We start from the raw sequence: 13,479 nt of genomic DNA, 5'->3' as shown, positions 1-13,479 counted from the left end.
GCAGAGTGTCTGGAGTGAATGGTTTCCAGGAAAAGTTAAATTGTCTCTGACCTTTTTTTAAAAAAAAAACTGAAAATTGTCACAAGGAATCGAGACTGGAGACTGGATGTTGCATCCTTTTGTCATTTCTGTTCTTTTCAGGTTTGTCTGTACTACAGAATAAATCTGACCTGGACAAGAACTAGCATTGTTGAATTAAGCTCCTGTGGCTTTGTTAGCTGACACAGAACTGCACCCAGTTTTAAAACTTCATTATCGCATCACTTTCAGTGAGTGCTTATCCAGTACAGGGTCATGGGGGAGCCGGAGCATATCCCAGGAAGCACTGGGCACAAGGCAGGGTACACCCTGAACGGGACCCCAGCCCCTCTCAAGACAGACGCACACACATTCACACCAGGGACATTTTTTCTAGAAACCAGTTCATCTCCTAATATGTCTTTGGACTGTGGGAGGAAACCCACATGAACACAGGGAGAAGTTCTACACAGATAGCACCACAGGTAACACCCCAGGAATTGAACCCAGGACCCCAGAACTGCAAGGCAGTTATACACACCACTGTGCCACTGTCCAGCTTTAAAACTGCTGATCGCAATTTAATTTTTAAAGAATCTGACTACTGAGAACATCTTCCCAGCTGTGGCCACACATCTAACTGTGGCACTGTAACCAAAACCCCTGTCTCTGCTTCTCGTTTACTGATGCTTTTCTTTCCAAGTGTGTTGTCACTTTTTTGTTTTTCTCGGGATCTTATGATTTTGATTTGAAAGCTTGTGTGAGACTGACTGCTTTGTCTGGTGCTTTGAGAGTTTGTTTTAGCTCCTGGTTATGAAGCCGTTTAGATACCTTTGATTTGGCACGAATTGCTGTGTGAATGTAATTTAAGACTGGAGGAGTGGTGCTCATTGCCTGTTTTTGAGAGCCTTTTAGTTTTCCTACCAGTTGACCCAATCAAATTGAGAAGAACTATAAAGCTCACAAAGCAACCCTACAGTGAGTAGGGGGATGTTGAAACTGAAAGCCCTTTTGATTTATATGACTTATTCCTTTAAATGCTTCATCTTTGTCTCCCATTTCCCGCCTGGACTGAGGACTAACAGAGCTCCGTCACTCATGGTGGAGTTACCTTTCCTGCTGTCGCCCTCAGAGATGGGGGTGGAGAGTCATGGCCCAGTGTTCTGTGTGTTGCCAGGCAAGACGAAGAGCGAGGCCGGGTGTACAACTACATGAACGCTGTGGAGCGAGACCTAGCTGCCCTTCGGCAGGGGATGGGCCTGAGTCGCCGCTCGTCCACCTCCTCCGAGCCCTCCCCCACCGTGAAGACGCTTATCAAGTCCTTCGACAGCGCCTCGCAGGGTGAGACCCCTTCCCCTCTCTCTTCCCCTCCCAGCTCGGGGCGAAACTCTCCCGTCTCCGACCTCACCAGCTTTGTGTTCGGACCCACGAATCCAAGGAGGTGAACAACAGACGGAAACAGTACTTTCCTAGTAGTGTGCTTTAGTCCTTCAGCACAAACCAGTCTCTTCCAGCTGCAATGACCTTGTCAAACGTTTTCATCAAAATTCATCTCTGAATTCATCTCTGAAACAATTTTAACAGTTCCTGGTGGGGGTGAGTCCACATTACAGCAGTTTGCTGAGAGGCTTATAACTAGTGGTTTCTGGTGTATTCATTGAGCTGGTAATCGGCTTCTGGAACCCGAGGAGCTGCCAAAATGAGAAATGTAGTCAAAGGAGGGTTTCGCATGCCAAGGCAATTAAAATGTTCAGTTTTGCTTTTGAAGATTTAAAAAAAGTGTCTGACATCCTCAACAGTCACACAGCCTTCATCAAAGTCTTGTGTATCTGCCAAATCCAAGCATTAGTTGACCAGGGCTCTGGGCACACAGCGATTCCTGTGCCTCGCTGGCACCTGCTGGCGTGCAGTGATGCGGCCTGTGGCACCTGCCCTGTGTCACGTACAGAAAAGCCATGAGGATGAGAGTTCTAAAACTGGCACTCCCAAACTGAGTGGGTACAAAAATAAGTGACTGGGGATTCTCAGATGTTGTAAATGAAAGGAGTAGATCATTTATTAGAAATCATGGACATAACTGGGACTTAAAATGTGTGTTACGAGCATTTAATACTGCTGTAGCATCGTTGACTGTTACAAGTACAGTGTAGTTTGGTCAGCGGAAACCAAGCTTTCCATTTAACAGCCTTAAATTCACACAGATCAGAATCTGAGCCTCCGAATGCAGCTAATGCATCACCTGTACCAGCGCAGTCTGCGGTGTTGCTCGTCGTTAACATCATTTGTAACTCCCTGCACATCCTTAGATCTGCAAGGCTTCCTTCTTGTGCTGCAGGTCACAAATCTGTGAGAATTAACTGTGATCTTAAATCCGGAGTGGAATTGTGTCTCTGTCGTTTGCATGGGGCTGTAGTAGACTGTCTGGGCTGCTGGCTCTTGCACGGCCAGGCCTGCCGATCCTTCGTGGTTTCATAGCTGCTGCTGTGTTTGCTCTCCTCAGTGGGGCCCAACACTGCCGCCGCCGCCGCTGTCGCCGCCGCCACGGCCATGCCCCGGACCCCCCTGAGCCCCAGCCCCCTGAAAACCCCACCGGCCGCAGCCGTCTCCCCCATACAGGTAGGGGGACCCCCTGGGGACCGGGCCTCTGCCGATGTCTCGTCTCTCTGCAGCGGTGCTGTAGCTTCACGCCGTGATCCATCAGTAAACCACAGGAGCAGAACAGCAACTTGGTTTCTTGTTTCAGTTGTGCAGTTGCTCATCAAGAGTACTTGCAGATGGTAAACTAGTTTGGTCTAGTATAGGCTTAAGATTTCTTTGAGCTCTTACATGTCCTAATTTATTGGGACTCTCCACTCAGTTCTCCTTTTAAGCTTAATATCCAGATTTTTTAAAAGGGCTTTAGCTAGGCTTTTGTGTCTGTTATTTATCCATAATCACTCCGACATAGAAGTAAAAAACTCAAAAGGTGGAAGATTGAGACACACTGCAAGCTCTTTGCTGCTTTTTCTTTTTTTTTCTCTTTGGCTTTTTTCTAGCACCTGTGTGCAGGCAGAATATGATCCAGAACTTAGAAAAGGGTGCTGACTGTAGCCTTTTGTCATCAACAAAATTGATGCTTTTTTTGGTGTTCTTTTCTCAGCAGTGAATTTGTAGTGTTTTTCCTGTGGTGTTTTTTTTGTCGGTCTAAAATGAGGTGTATAATCTGTAGGTTAGCTTAGTTTTTTGAAGTTAGGAAATACAACAAATGCTGTCGGTGGCCCTTGACTTCCGTTACCATTATGTGGAAGCAGATTTCCACCACGGGTTAAATTTGGGTGTATTTTAAGTCTTCATCGATATCTTAGCTAACATCCTGACCCATCCAGACTCTCCTAACCTCCGGACACAGTCAGGATGTGTGAGTGTGTTTAGCATAGTTTGGTATTTAATTGGGTGGCATGATCTTGACACCCAGGGCTGTCACACACACCACCTAAAAGACCATGGACAAAGCTGTAGTTTTTTTGAGAAAGGGTGCAATTAATTTGCCTTTCAGGTAGTGAACCCATTTTTCCTTTTGAAAAGGTCATCTAATTCATTAGAGGAGGCCTGCAAGGCAAAATTAGTTTTTCAGAGGAACAAATCTGTAATACCCAAACATCCACTGGGTAGTGATCCCTCCTGGCATTATCAACAGAAAAGGCAGCTGTCTGGTGCTTCGTATAAATCAAAGTGCTGATCACAGGGGTACAAGAACCCACAGCCAGGCGTAATTACGATGAATTACGATTTTGCAATGGATAGTCTTCATCGTATTTTTATATACCCAGCCCACAGTTTAGGAGAGATGTGAAAACATCAGTTTCTTCCATTAAGTTGTAGAACTAAGGTCATTGCAAAAAGTGTTTTGTTCGGTTGTTAAACTTCTAAGGTGATGGGCTTATCCTGTACAGCGTCAAAGTGCCGTTTCTTCCCTTTTGTGCATTAACATTACAGCAGCTCAGTGTCTTTCCTCTCCTCCTTGGAGACTTCAGTGTTGTCCTCATTTATTCCCAAATTTCCTTCTGCTGTGGCCATAATGAAAGGGAATTTCAGAGTTTTTTCATTACCTCTCCCTCTCAGCATTGACTCACATCTCAAGCTCAGTGTAGCGATACTAGACTAATCTGCTGGATGTTTGTTAGAAGTCGCTATTTCAATTAGCCATCTGGATTTCTGTTACAAGAACACCCTTTTAAAAACTATGAATTTGGACAGAAGCAATGATTTGGGGAACACTGTTAAAAATCCTGTAATGTAAACTGTTCTGAAGAAAGCACCATAGGAAGTCGTACATGGAGAATAGATTCAATGTTTAAAAAAAAAAAGTTTTTTTTCATGTCAATGCCTGTAGCAAGGTTACTGCTTTGCACATTGGACAGTCGAGTCTTTTTTGTCTCCTTTTTTCTGTTTGGAGATATTTAGTAGGTAGAATTAGTAGGAAGATGTGTAGTAATTTTCAAAAGGAGATTTGAAGTTAACCAAGACAATGGCTTGTACTTGAAGGTGCTGCCTTGCTCATAGTGAAAGTACCTTTTCATGCTTGATTTAAACTTCGCTGAGAGATCCAAAGTGATGCCTTTATTTTGTGCGACTATAGATGAGCTCGCCTCAGCGTTTCCACTTTCCTCTAATGTGGCTCATCATTCTTCGCTCTTTCTTAGCCCAGTGAGATTTTTAATGAAATAATTTTCATTTTGAATACATTCCGTGTGCGTTTTAGAATGCTTGGCTTCACTTCATACTGTATATGTCAGGCTTATGGTTTTATGCTCCGGCATTGCTTTTAACATTGGCTCTCAAATATCAGAGTCAGTCCTTAGTGTACAAAAATACATGCATTCTGTGTCATATTCAACATTAAGGTTGCATTCTATACCCGAAACAAGGTTATTGACTGATCTGTTTAATGAAAGTTAAATATTCGGATTTGTCAGTGCAGTACATCTTTTAAGTTTATTAAATACTCAGTCCTCTTAGCGGATTAAACCATACATTTACAAATCATGTTTCATGCCTGTATGTGTATATATTGCAGACTGTTCTGGCCATTTCTATATCAATTTCCTGTTGTGTTCATTGCCACTTGGTCTTACTTAGGGAAGATGGCAGTATTTGTATTGGAAAGTGACACATCTGAATGCATCGAAAGATGTTCAATAACCCTGCTGCAGGTTCTGAAGAAATATAAACATGAAACAATTCTAGAGCTACCTGGCGAGCTATTTACAGACACATCTGACAGCAAAAAAAACAAAACTAAATCTTCTCTAAGGCTAGAGAGGGCTTGTATTTTTTATTAAAGATCAAATATTAATATACACACATGAAGACTTCTAAGGTAAAAGGGCAGCGCTGGAGAGAGATTGTGAAAGATCAGCCAGCCACTGGGCTCAGAGATAATCTAATTGGATCTCAAACCTGATGAATGTGATGAATACTGGTGCTCATCCGTTTGCAAAGAATCCAGGTTGGGGAAGTGAAATGAAAAGAAAGAATAAAAAATTAACATTAGATCGGTGGAATGGAACAACATTATGTTTCATAGGTGCTGCACCGCAGATTCGGTATAACTCATAGAAATAATTGGGGTGGAGTTGGAGCATAGCAGGACGTGTGAACAATGTTTAACATCTGCCCTATGTCTCTGCATTGTAATAATGATTCTTGCATTTTGAAAGCACTGTTCTCCCCAGTGGCAGTGGCAGCACTTTATGTACAAGAGGGAAAACACTGCACCCACTTGAGTGATGTGTGGCAGCCATGGTGTGCTTTCAGATAGGCGGAGAAGTGAGACGTGTACAGTGGGATCAATATCCTTGCTCTTTCAAACAGTGTTCTTTAATGACCAAGCAGCCAGGAATGTGATTTCACATCTCATCGAAAGCATGGCACCTCCTTACTGCACAGTGCGGTGCCACCAACACCTCTAGCACCAGCAACAGGAGTTTCTTGGAGGTTTCCTTTCCCAGAGGGGTACTGATCTACCTCAGCTTTGCTGAGCGTCGCAGATCTGTCAAAACGTTTAATTTAAAAGACGTGTTGAGATGCTGACAGTGCAGTGGATGTCAACAAGTGTGCCTTTAGACATTAATGAGTTTTCCATGCTGTGGTTAGCACTGCTGTTTCACAGCCCTGGGGCCCTGAGGTCAGTTCCCGGCCTGTCGTGCTATCTGTGTAGAGTTTGTACAGTATGTTTTCCCCATGTTCCTGCGGGTTTCTTCTGGGTGCTCTGGTTTCCTCCCACGGATCAAAGAAATTCTAGCAGATTCATTGACTTCTGAGAAAATTGGCCCTGGTGTGAGTGTGTGCATGTTTGAGCCTGTATCTGTCTCTGTGCCCTGCGGTAGACTGGTGTCCCGTCCAGTGTGTACTCCCTGCTAGACGAAAGGAGTTGCACTACTGAATTTGTATAGTTTTAGTTAAGTGTGCAGTGGGATGAACGCAGTGAAAGTTGGGCCCCTGTTTCATACAAGCTCATAGCACAGTAAATATATCTTCACCCTATAAGAAGCTAACTCCAGACCAAGATGCTTTTAAACCTGTGCCTTTTGGAGGAGATCAGCTGACTGCACTAATAACGTTCTCTACCTTTGCCCGTTTCAGAGACATTCCATAAGTGGACCCATTTCTTCATCTAAACCCTTGTCTTCACTTGCGGACAAGAGACCCAGCTATGCAGAAATCAACGTCCCAGGTTAGTGACTGAGCTTCAGAGCTCGCGGGCTTCCGGAGTCACTGCGGCCCAGTGTGTAAGCATTGGGAGATGGGGAGAGTATACTCAGGGTCAGGAACCGTCCCTGAGAAAGAGAGAGTGCCTGGGTAGGGGAAACTCTAGCTAAGCCTTGAAACGATAGGAGTAAATGACTTCTTTTGTCTAGCTGAGAAGTCTGGAACCATCAAGGCATCAGTGAATCCCAGGTGTACTGCAGCAAGTTTGGCAGGGCCCATAAAGAGGAGAATCGAATGTTAAAAGTTCAGGACGGGGTTGTTTGGGTCTAAAACATCCCCAATTGGAAAAAAACAAAACAAAATTGCCTGTGACTTTAAAATCACTTGGACTCTTAAATTTGACTGAACTTGCTTTAGTATTTGGTTAATGAAGAGGCCAGGAGGGGCTGTTTAAATAAGACAAAAATAATGATGAACAGTATGGGTAATTTGGTTGTTTGGGGACAGAACAGTATACATTTTAGGAGGTCTGCAAAGAACTGTTTGTTCCCTATCTGGACGGTGATGCTTCATTGCAAAGGCTGTTCTGTCCGACCAGAGGACAGTGTATTTCTGTGTGGAAGGATCACATCTTGTATAGCTTTGAAATGTGTGGTGAAGTGCAGTTTCCCTGCCTTGCCGTGATTGAAACAGCTCCTATTGGCTTTATTCCCTTCAAGCTCAGCCGACAGTTCCACTTGGCACAGAGGTGTTTCAGTAGACAGTAATGGAAATACCTTCCATGTTTGTGTCCACAGAAGCATGCCAGCTGTTCATTCTGCTATTCAGCGTTTATCCCCAGATTACACACAAATGGCACATAGTTCATAAAGGATAGCATTTCACATGATCATGTTCTGTTTAAAACACTGTTGTTGTATTAGCTTTGTGAGCTACAGCTCAGTAATTCATCTCCGTACAGGAGTATGGATGCAAACTCTTTACCTAATGTATGAGTGACGCTTCATGTGGCTATTTTATGTTAGCTCACTATTCAACACAAGCACAGTTCATTCTTGCGTGTCATGCTGTCCAGGGCAGTTGAGTGGAGCCCATTCACTTTCACATTTTTAGTGGTATTTTAAAGCCATAGGTGATCATTACCCCCTATCTGTCTTTCTGATGTGGAACAAGATTTGTAATATACATTCAGAGCTTGAAAACAAACAGGTCATCAGCAGGTCTTTAATCAAAGCTGCCCCTGAGCAATATAACCTCACTATGATCACCACCTTATTCGAACCTGCAGGTTTCCCCTGAGGCCATAGCTTACATACTGTACCTAACAACGGTTCGCACAGTGGGAAACAGCCATGCTGTGCCATGAGAGCAGAAGAGATACACTCATTTTCAGTGCACTAGCTCATCGTTTATTTTAAATGGGGTTTCTGCAGCAAGGGATGTTTGATCGGAGATAATCTAAATAATTACATGGCCTGCCAAAGCTTCATCCTATTTTCCAGGACTGTGCGTGGTGGAAAATGTAATACCGATGATCCCCTATATTAAACTTCTGAAACATGCGACCTGAAGAATTTTTAGACTTCAGAATCCAATAATAAACCGGGCCTCAGGTGCTGTTGTGAGCTTCACTGGTGCTGAAAGGGTAGCCGGGCTCAGTACGGTCTGCAGGATTGACATTAATTTTACATGTCAGTTGTAATAATATGGAAATAGAGAAGGATGAGGTGTGACCAAGCAAGACTGGCAATTACCTCTTTTTTTACATTACCCAACCCATCTCAGGAACATAAAATTAAAACGCCATTAAGGTGAGATTGAATGAGGAGACAGTACCATGTTACCATGTTGTGGTTTCCAAGAGCTTTTCTGTTTGTGGATGGATTCCCAATCCTTCATGAAAAATCCTGAGTTGTGTTCCATGGTACATTTTTAAACATCATTAATGGGTCCATTTAATACCATATTGATGTGTAAAATAAAGAACAACTATTTCTCTGTTTCTGTTGGATTAACTATTTGGCATTCTTTTTTTTGCACTTTTTATTAAGTATTTTTTACCAGTGTGATTGTTAAAAAGTTAAATTATACATTGCCATCATCATGCACCAGGTGGCATATGTAGCACGTCATGAGCTTCATAGTAAAATGTGAATTGTGGAGGAAGGAGATCGGCAGGATTTCTTACGTTTTTGGAAAGAATTTTCATAACAGAAATTTGATCACAATAAACCATTAAAAAACACTTTACTACTAGAGCTGAAGCAGAAATAACCCCTGGTGACCTCTGCAAACTTATTGATCTTTTTTTCTTTTTGGCTCAAAAAGCGATCTGAACCCGCTTTTAGATTAGAAGAGGTCATTAGTGATATGGATGACTTCAGCCTGAATTCCTGTCCCTTCGCGCCCATCTGCAATCTATTCATCTGCTCCATAATGTCAGACTGTGTTAGCAAATTGATTTTTACCGTCTTTGGGCATTATAATCCTTTTTCATCATTTTAGCAATGATCTGCTAATGTATTGAACTAGAGGTGAATTAAGGATTTTGTGGTTTCTTTCTCATTGTTGAGTTAACTTGTATTCAGCACAGACCAGTATTAAATTGGTGGTTTTTGTCTTTCTTCTTTAGTCATATTTTTAGTTATACATCCTGAAAAATATCTTCAGATCCCTTTCCCATAGGGCCTGAAGGAAACAGCTGGGCAGTGATATCAGGGTTTTGCAGGATTCATCGGAGCTATGGGCTCCAGCAGAGTGTATGAGGCTAATTTCTTCACCTACTGCAGTCCTGCAGTCAGTCAGCATTGCAGTCGCATTTCAGAAAAGACCGTTCTGTTTGGGACAGTTAATAAATAATGACATACGCTCTTGCAGATTTTGGGTCCTTGGTTCGCTTCTGTCTTCTATGTGGGGTTTGCATGTTCTGCCTAAATGTGGATGGGTTTTCTTTATGTGCTCCAGTTTCTTGTCATTCCCCCATAGACACTCTGCCTAGGATTGCTTGGCTGCTGTAAATTGTCCCTGTCTGTGTGGTCCTGCTCAGGGAGAGAAATCATATTCAAAAATCAAGTTGGATTACCACCACCTCACCCACAAGAGGGCATCTGGTGATGACTGGATGGATAGACCCTTCCAGCTTGTCAGTTGCCAGAAACCAGAAGGTTGATATGCGTCAGACTGTGGAAACGAGATGTGAAAAGAGGAAGAAAGACCGGAAAATGAATAGGAATAACATAGATATTGTAACAACTATCCGACTGTAAATTCAGAATAGGACTAATGTAGATGTTGTAACAACTATCCGACTGTAAATTCATCGATGTGGGAGGAGAATGTAAATGATTTCTTTCTGCTTTGGTTCTGTAAAATAAAAATGTAAAGGAAAATGCTGCTTTGTTCAAGAAAGCCTTTCTAATTTTGGACTTAAAACTGTATTCGGGTTTCAATTCACAGCTTTATATTGTGTGCTAAAAGTGAAATATTTGATCGCGCTGCGATTTCTGTACTGGTAAGGGAAATGATGAAGTAGATATTTTAGATCAACATTATGATTTAGACCGGCATCTGCTACATTTAAGATGCGCAGAAAGGCCTTCTTTCAGTCCTTGCCATCACTGTATTCTTTCAAGTACAGTTTTTATTTTGATGTATGAAGTCCTAATATCCATTTAGTTTATATGAATATTATAATATCTAGTTTGATTTTAAAGTCACAATACTAGTATGAGAGGAAGTCTTGGGTTGTGTTCTTAATATACTGTATGCTGATTATAGCATTTCAGAGTACAGAAACTAGTTGTTTTCTCCCTTATGGTAAAATGTACTCTCTGCGAGGCACATACAGGCTGCCAGGCCTTTTATGTATTAACTATAAAGCCCAGTGTGTTGCTGCAAGAGTAACTGGAGAGTCACCATACCCTGTGGGTTAAGCCACTTGTTAAAGAGGGCAAAAAATCAGTCTGGATGAAGTTCAGAAGCAATGTGTTGTGTTCTTTGCAAAGTCCTGGGGCAGTGATTAATGATACCCCACCAAGAATGTCTAGACTCCACCCTGGGGAGTTATTAGTATACATCTCAGCTTGTAACAAGAACACTTGTTTCTTAATGCCCTGGTGGAGGATATCTAAATAAGAAAAAATGCAGCCTAGTCTGGAACGGTCCTTAGTGTCATTCTTCACCAAACCCTGGCTTCCATCTTGAAGGGTACAATTAATGTACTGAGTAACAGAAACGTATACTGTTACTTCTAGTAGCAGTTTTTACACCAGACCTGTTTGTTTCTTCACAACCATGTGCCGGCATGAAGTCATGTCTTAAGTACCTTAACACAAGCTCAGGCATGTTGATTAAAATCACTGTATTTTGTAGTGTTTGCAACAAAGACCTACAGTACTTGCACAGTCATTGGAGGTGTAGGTGAAATTATAGAGGTTTTACCTTTCAAACTTACTGTTTAGATGGTAAGTTTAAAGGGTGCCATCTGTCTTAAGAGTCAATGTAGCATTATTTTAAATATCATGGAAGAAGTGGCCTCTGGTCATCCCTGGGTGCCGACACCATCAGTGGCTTAGGATGTTATAAGTTTGTCTCTTTCTGTGTCTTAAAGCGCAGGTGCCCAGGGAAAGTGTCTGGAAATGGAAGGATTGAAAGGCGCTGATCAGAAAAGTCCTGTAGTTTAAATTGGAATCATGTGTTGTTGTCTTGAGGCCACAGTAGAACTGAGTTGTCTTGTGGTGTAAGTGAAAATGTTGGCTGATGCTCTTGTGGTTCAGCGGTGAATGCTTCTTGGGTATTCCTAAAATATCCAGCGTGTGGTCCGCTCATTGTCTGAACAGATATTCACGCGCTGCCTTTAAAGTGACTTGGCATTTGCTCAAACCCCTGCATCACTCGGAGCACTGAAGTAGACACTGGCTCCTGCAGTCTTGTGCTCTGGTTTTTGTAAGCTGCAGGAAAAAAATGTAGACTTAGCTCTTACAAAAGATCTGTTTGCTGAAATTGAGAAAATCAAGAAAAGTGGACAGCTAATTTATTGCTGAAGTGAGGGCGTTAGAATGGAACGAGTCACTTTACCTTCAGCTCAATGTTGTCATAACAGGTCATAACTGGTCTTCAGATACAGTATGTTGTCTGAATTCGAAGTGATTGTGTGGTCTTTTGATTGGGTCTAATTGATGCACTCACTACAGATTGATTTTTGTCTTGCTGATGTCCAGTACTGATTAGATTAGGAATAATCATGGATTGTTGTTGTACCCATCAAGGCTGTAATGCAGGTCTCATTCGTCGATGTTGGTGATCTGTGCCCCTTTGTCAAATCCTTAATACTTTGTGTGTGCAGGGTCATTCTTGGGTAGAGAACTGATGAAGTAGATATACTGTATTAGTATCATCATAGGGATTTGGAGCTGCAACTTCTGTACTTAATCTAGAGTTTCAGAATGATGCTACCAAAGCCCAGAGGACAGAGAAAAACACCTTCAAACCTTATTTGTGGTGTTTGTGATTTTGTAGACCCGCTCTCTCCATGCTAACTTGTGTTTGTGTAGTGCTGCTGCTGCTGGTTTTTTCAGTGTTTTCCCATTTCCGGTTTCCCCCAGCAGAGCATCTACTGAGAAGCTCCTCAGCCAGCCGGCCTGCCTCTTCCCTGCAGAGGGTTCCCACCCTGGACTCCTCCAAATCCATCTCAGGTGGGCAGCTTGCCGTGGGATCTCTGGGATTCCCCTCCTTTTTTCTCTTACAAACTCTTACAAACACGTTTTCAACACGCTTGCAAATAGTTGTACTTGTAGCAGCTACCTCAGTAAATTTCCTGTAGTTTTTCTTATGGTCTTTGTAATTAGTGGGTAACTCTCTGGGCTCAGAACTGACAGGGCTCCAATCCCAACTGCAGACACTGCTGGTGAACTTTGAGTGTGTGACTTTGAGCCAGTTGCTCCAGTCCTCCCAGCTGTATGACTGGTGTGCTCCTGTATTGCCGGGGGCAGGTCCTATGATGGATTGGCGTCTCATCCGGTGGGGGAGTCACGTGCTCTCAGTTCAGTTAACACCACCCAAACCAGGAAAGGCTCGTCCGATGAGCCGCTGTGGCTTGGATATGGAAATGACCTCAATTCAATAGAACTGGCTTCTGTACAGGAGCACTGGCTGAAAGTGTGTGTGAAAACATAGAGGTCCCTTTGTGTCTTGAGAAACCTTATTTCTTCTTTATTTCTGGCAGCTTTGTAACTTTCAAATATCTACACCTCATAGCTTCTTTAAAGCTGTCTTCTGTAGGGTTAAAAGATAGCACTAAGAACTGTCCTTGAAGAGCATGTACTGTACTGTATGTATTGAGCAATGATCTAGGTCTGGTCAATAGTCAGTGCTGTTACATACTGTATGACTACAAACGTCATGTTAGGAGGCAAAGCATATGCTTGTTTGTTACGTAATGATTCTGACAGCAAACCAAGCACAGTAGGTTTGGGGTGACAAGCCCTCTCTCTCACGGCTTTTAACTAAGGAATGTAAGCGATACATGCTTTCAGTACAAATGGTAGAGTTATAAAGAGTTTTAATCCAATCGTAATTAAAATATGAATGATCAGGTGTCTTTCATTTCAAATTGACTCATAGTTCTGTTTGCTGACATTGCATATAGCATATGCATTGAGAGTCTATTTTATTGGGGTGTCCTATCTCTTTATTTCCTCACCTAGCTCCAATTCTAAGTATGGAGAACAATACATAGTCAACCTTTCACTGTTCTGTGCATACAACCTTAAG

The 13,479-nt window shown here is 42.5% G+C and overlaps 1 protein-coding gene across 6 annotated transcripts in view; it reads left to right on the top strand.

Moving 5' to 3' along the window:
* specc1la (sperm antigen with calponin homology and coiled-coil domains 1-like a) overlaps positions 1-13,479 on the top strand; it is a 73,336-nt gene that overhangs the window by 28,751 nt on the left and 31,106 nt on the right. For 4 of the 6 annotated variants that reach the window (XM_015366301.2, XM_015366302.2, XM_015366297.2 and 1 more), the window contains 4 exons: positions 1,196-1,359; positions 2,519-2,634; positions 6,643-6,733; positions 12,312-12,401. In XM_015366301.2, the coding sequence (XP_015221787.2) occupies positions 1,196-1,359; positions 2,519-2,634; positions 6,643-6,733; positions 12,312-12,401 (461 nt within the window). The remainder of the gene's footprint in view (positions 1-1,195; positions 1,360-2,518; positions 2,635-6,642; positions 6,734-12,311; positions 12,402-13,479) is intronic. The other 2 variants (XM_015366300.2, XM_015366298.2) reach the window with 1 other exon arrangement.

The sequence above is a fragment of the Lepisosteus oculatus genome, chromosome 22 (assembly GCF_040954835.1).
Source record: "Lepisosteus oculatus isolate fLepOcu1 chromosome 22, fLepOcu1.hap2, whole genome shotgun sequence".
Classification (NCBI taxonomy): domain Eukaryota; kingdom Metazoa; phylum Chordata; class Actinopteri; order Semionotiformes; family Lepisosteidae; genus Lepisosteus; species Lepisosteus oculatus.
The sequence above is the reverse complement of the archived record's forward strand: the minus strand, read 5'-3'. Positions and strand labels throughout refer to the sequence as shown.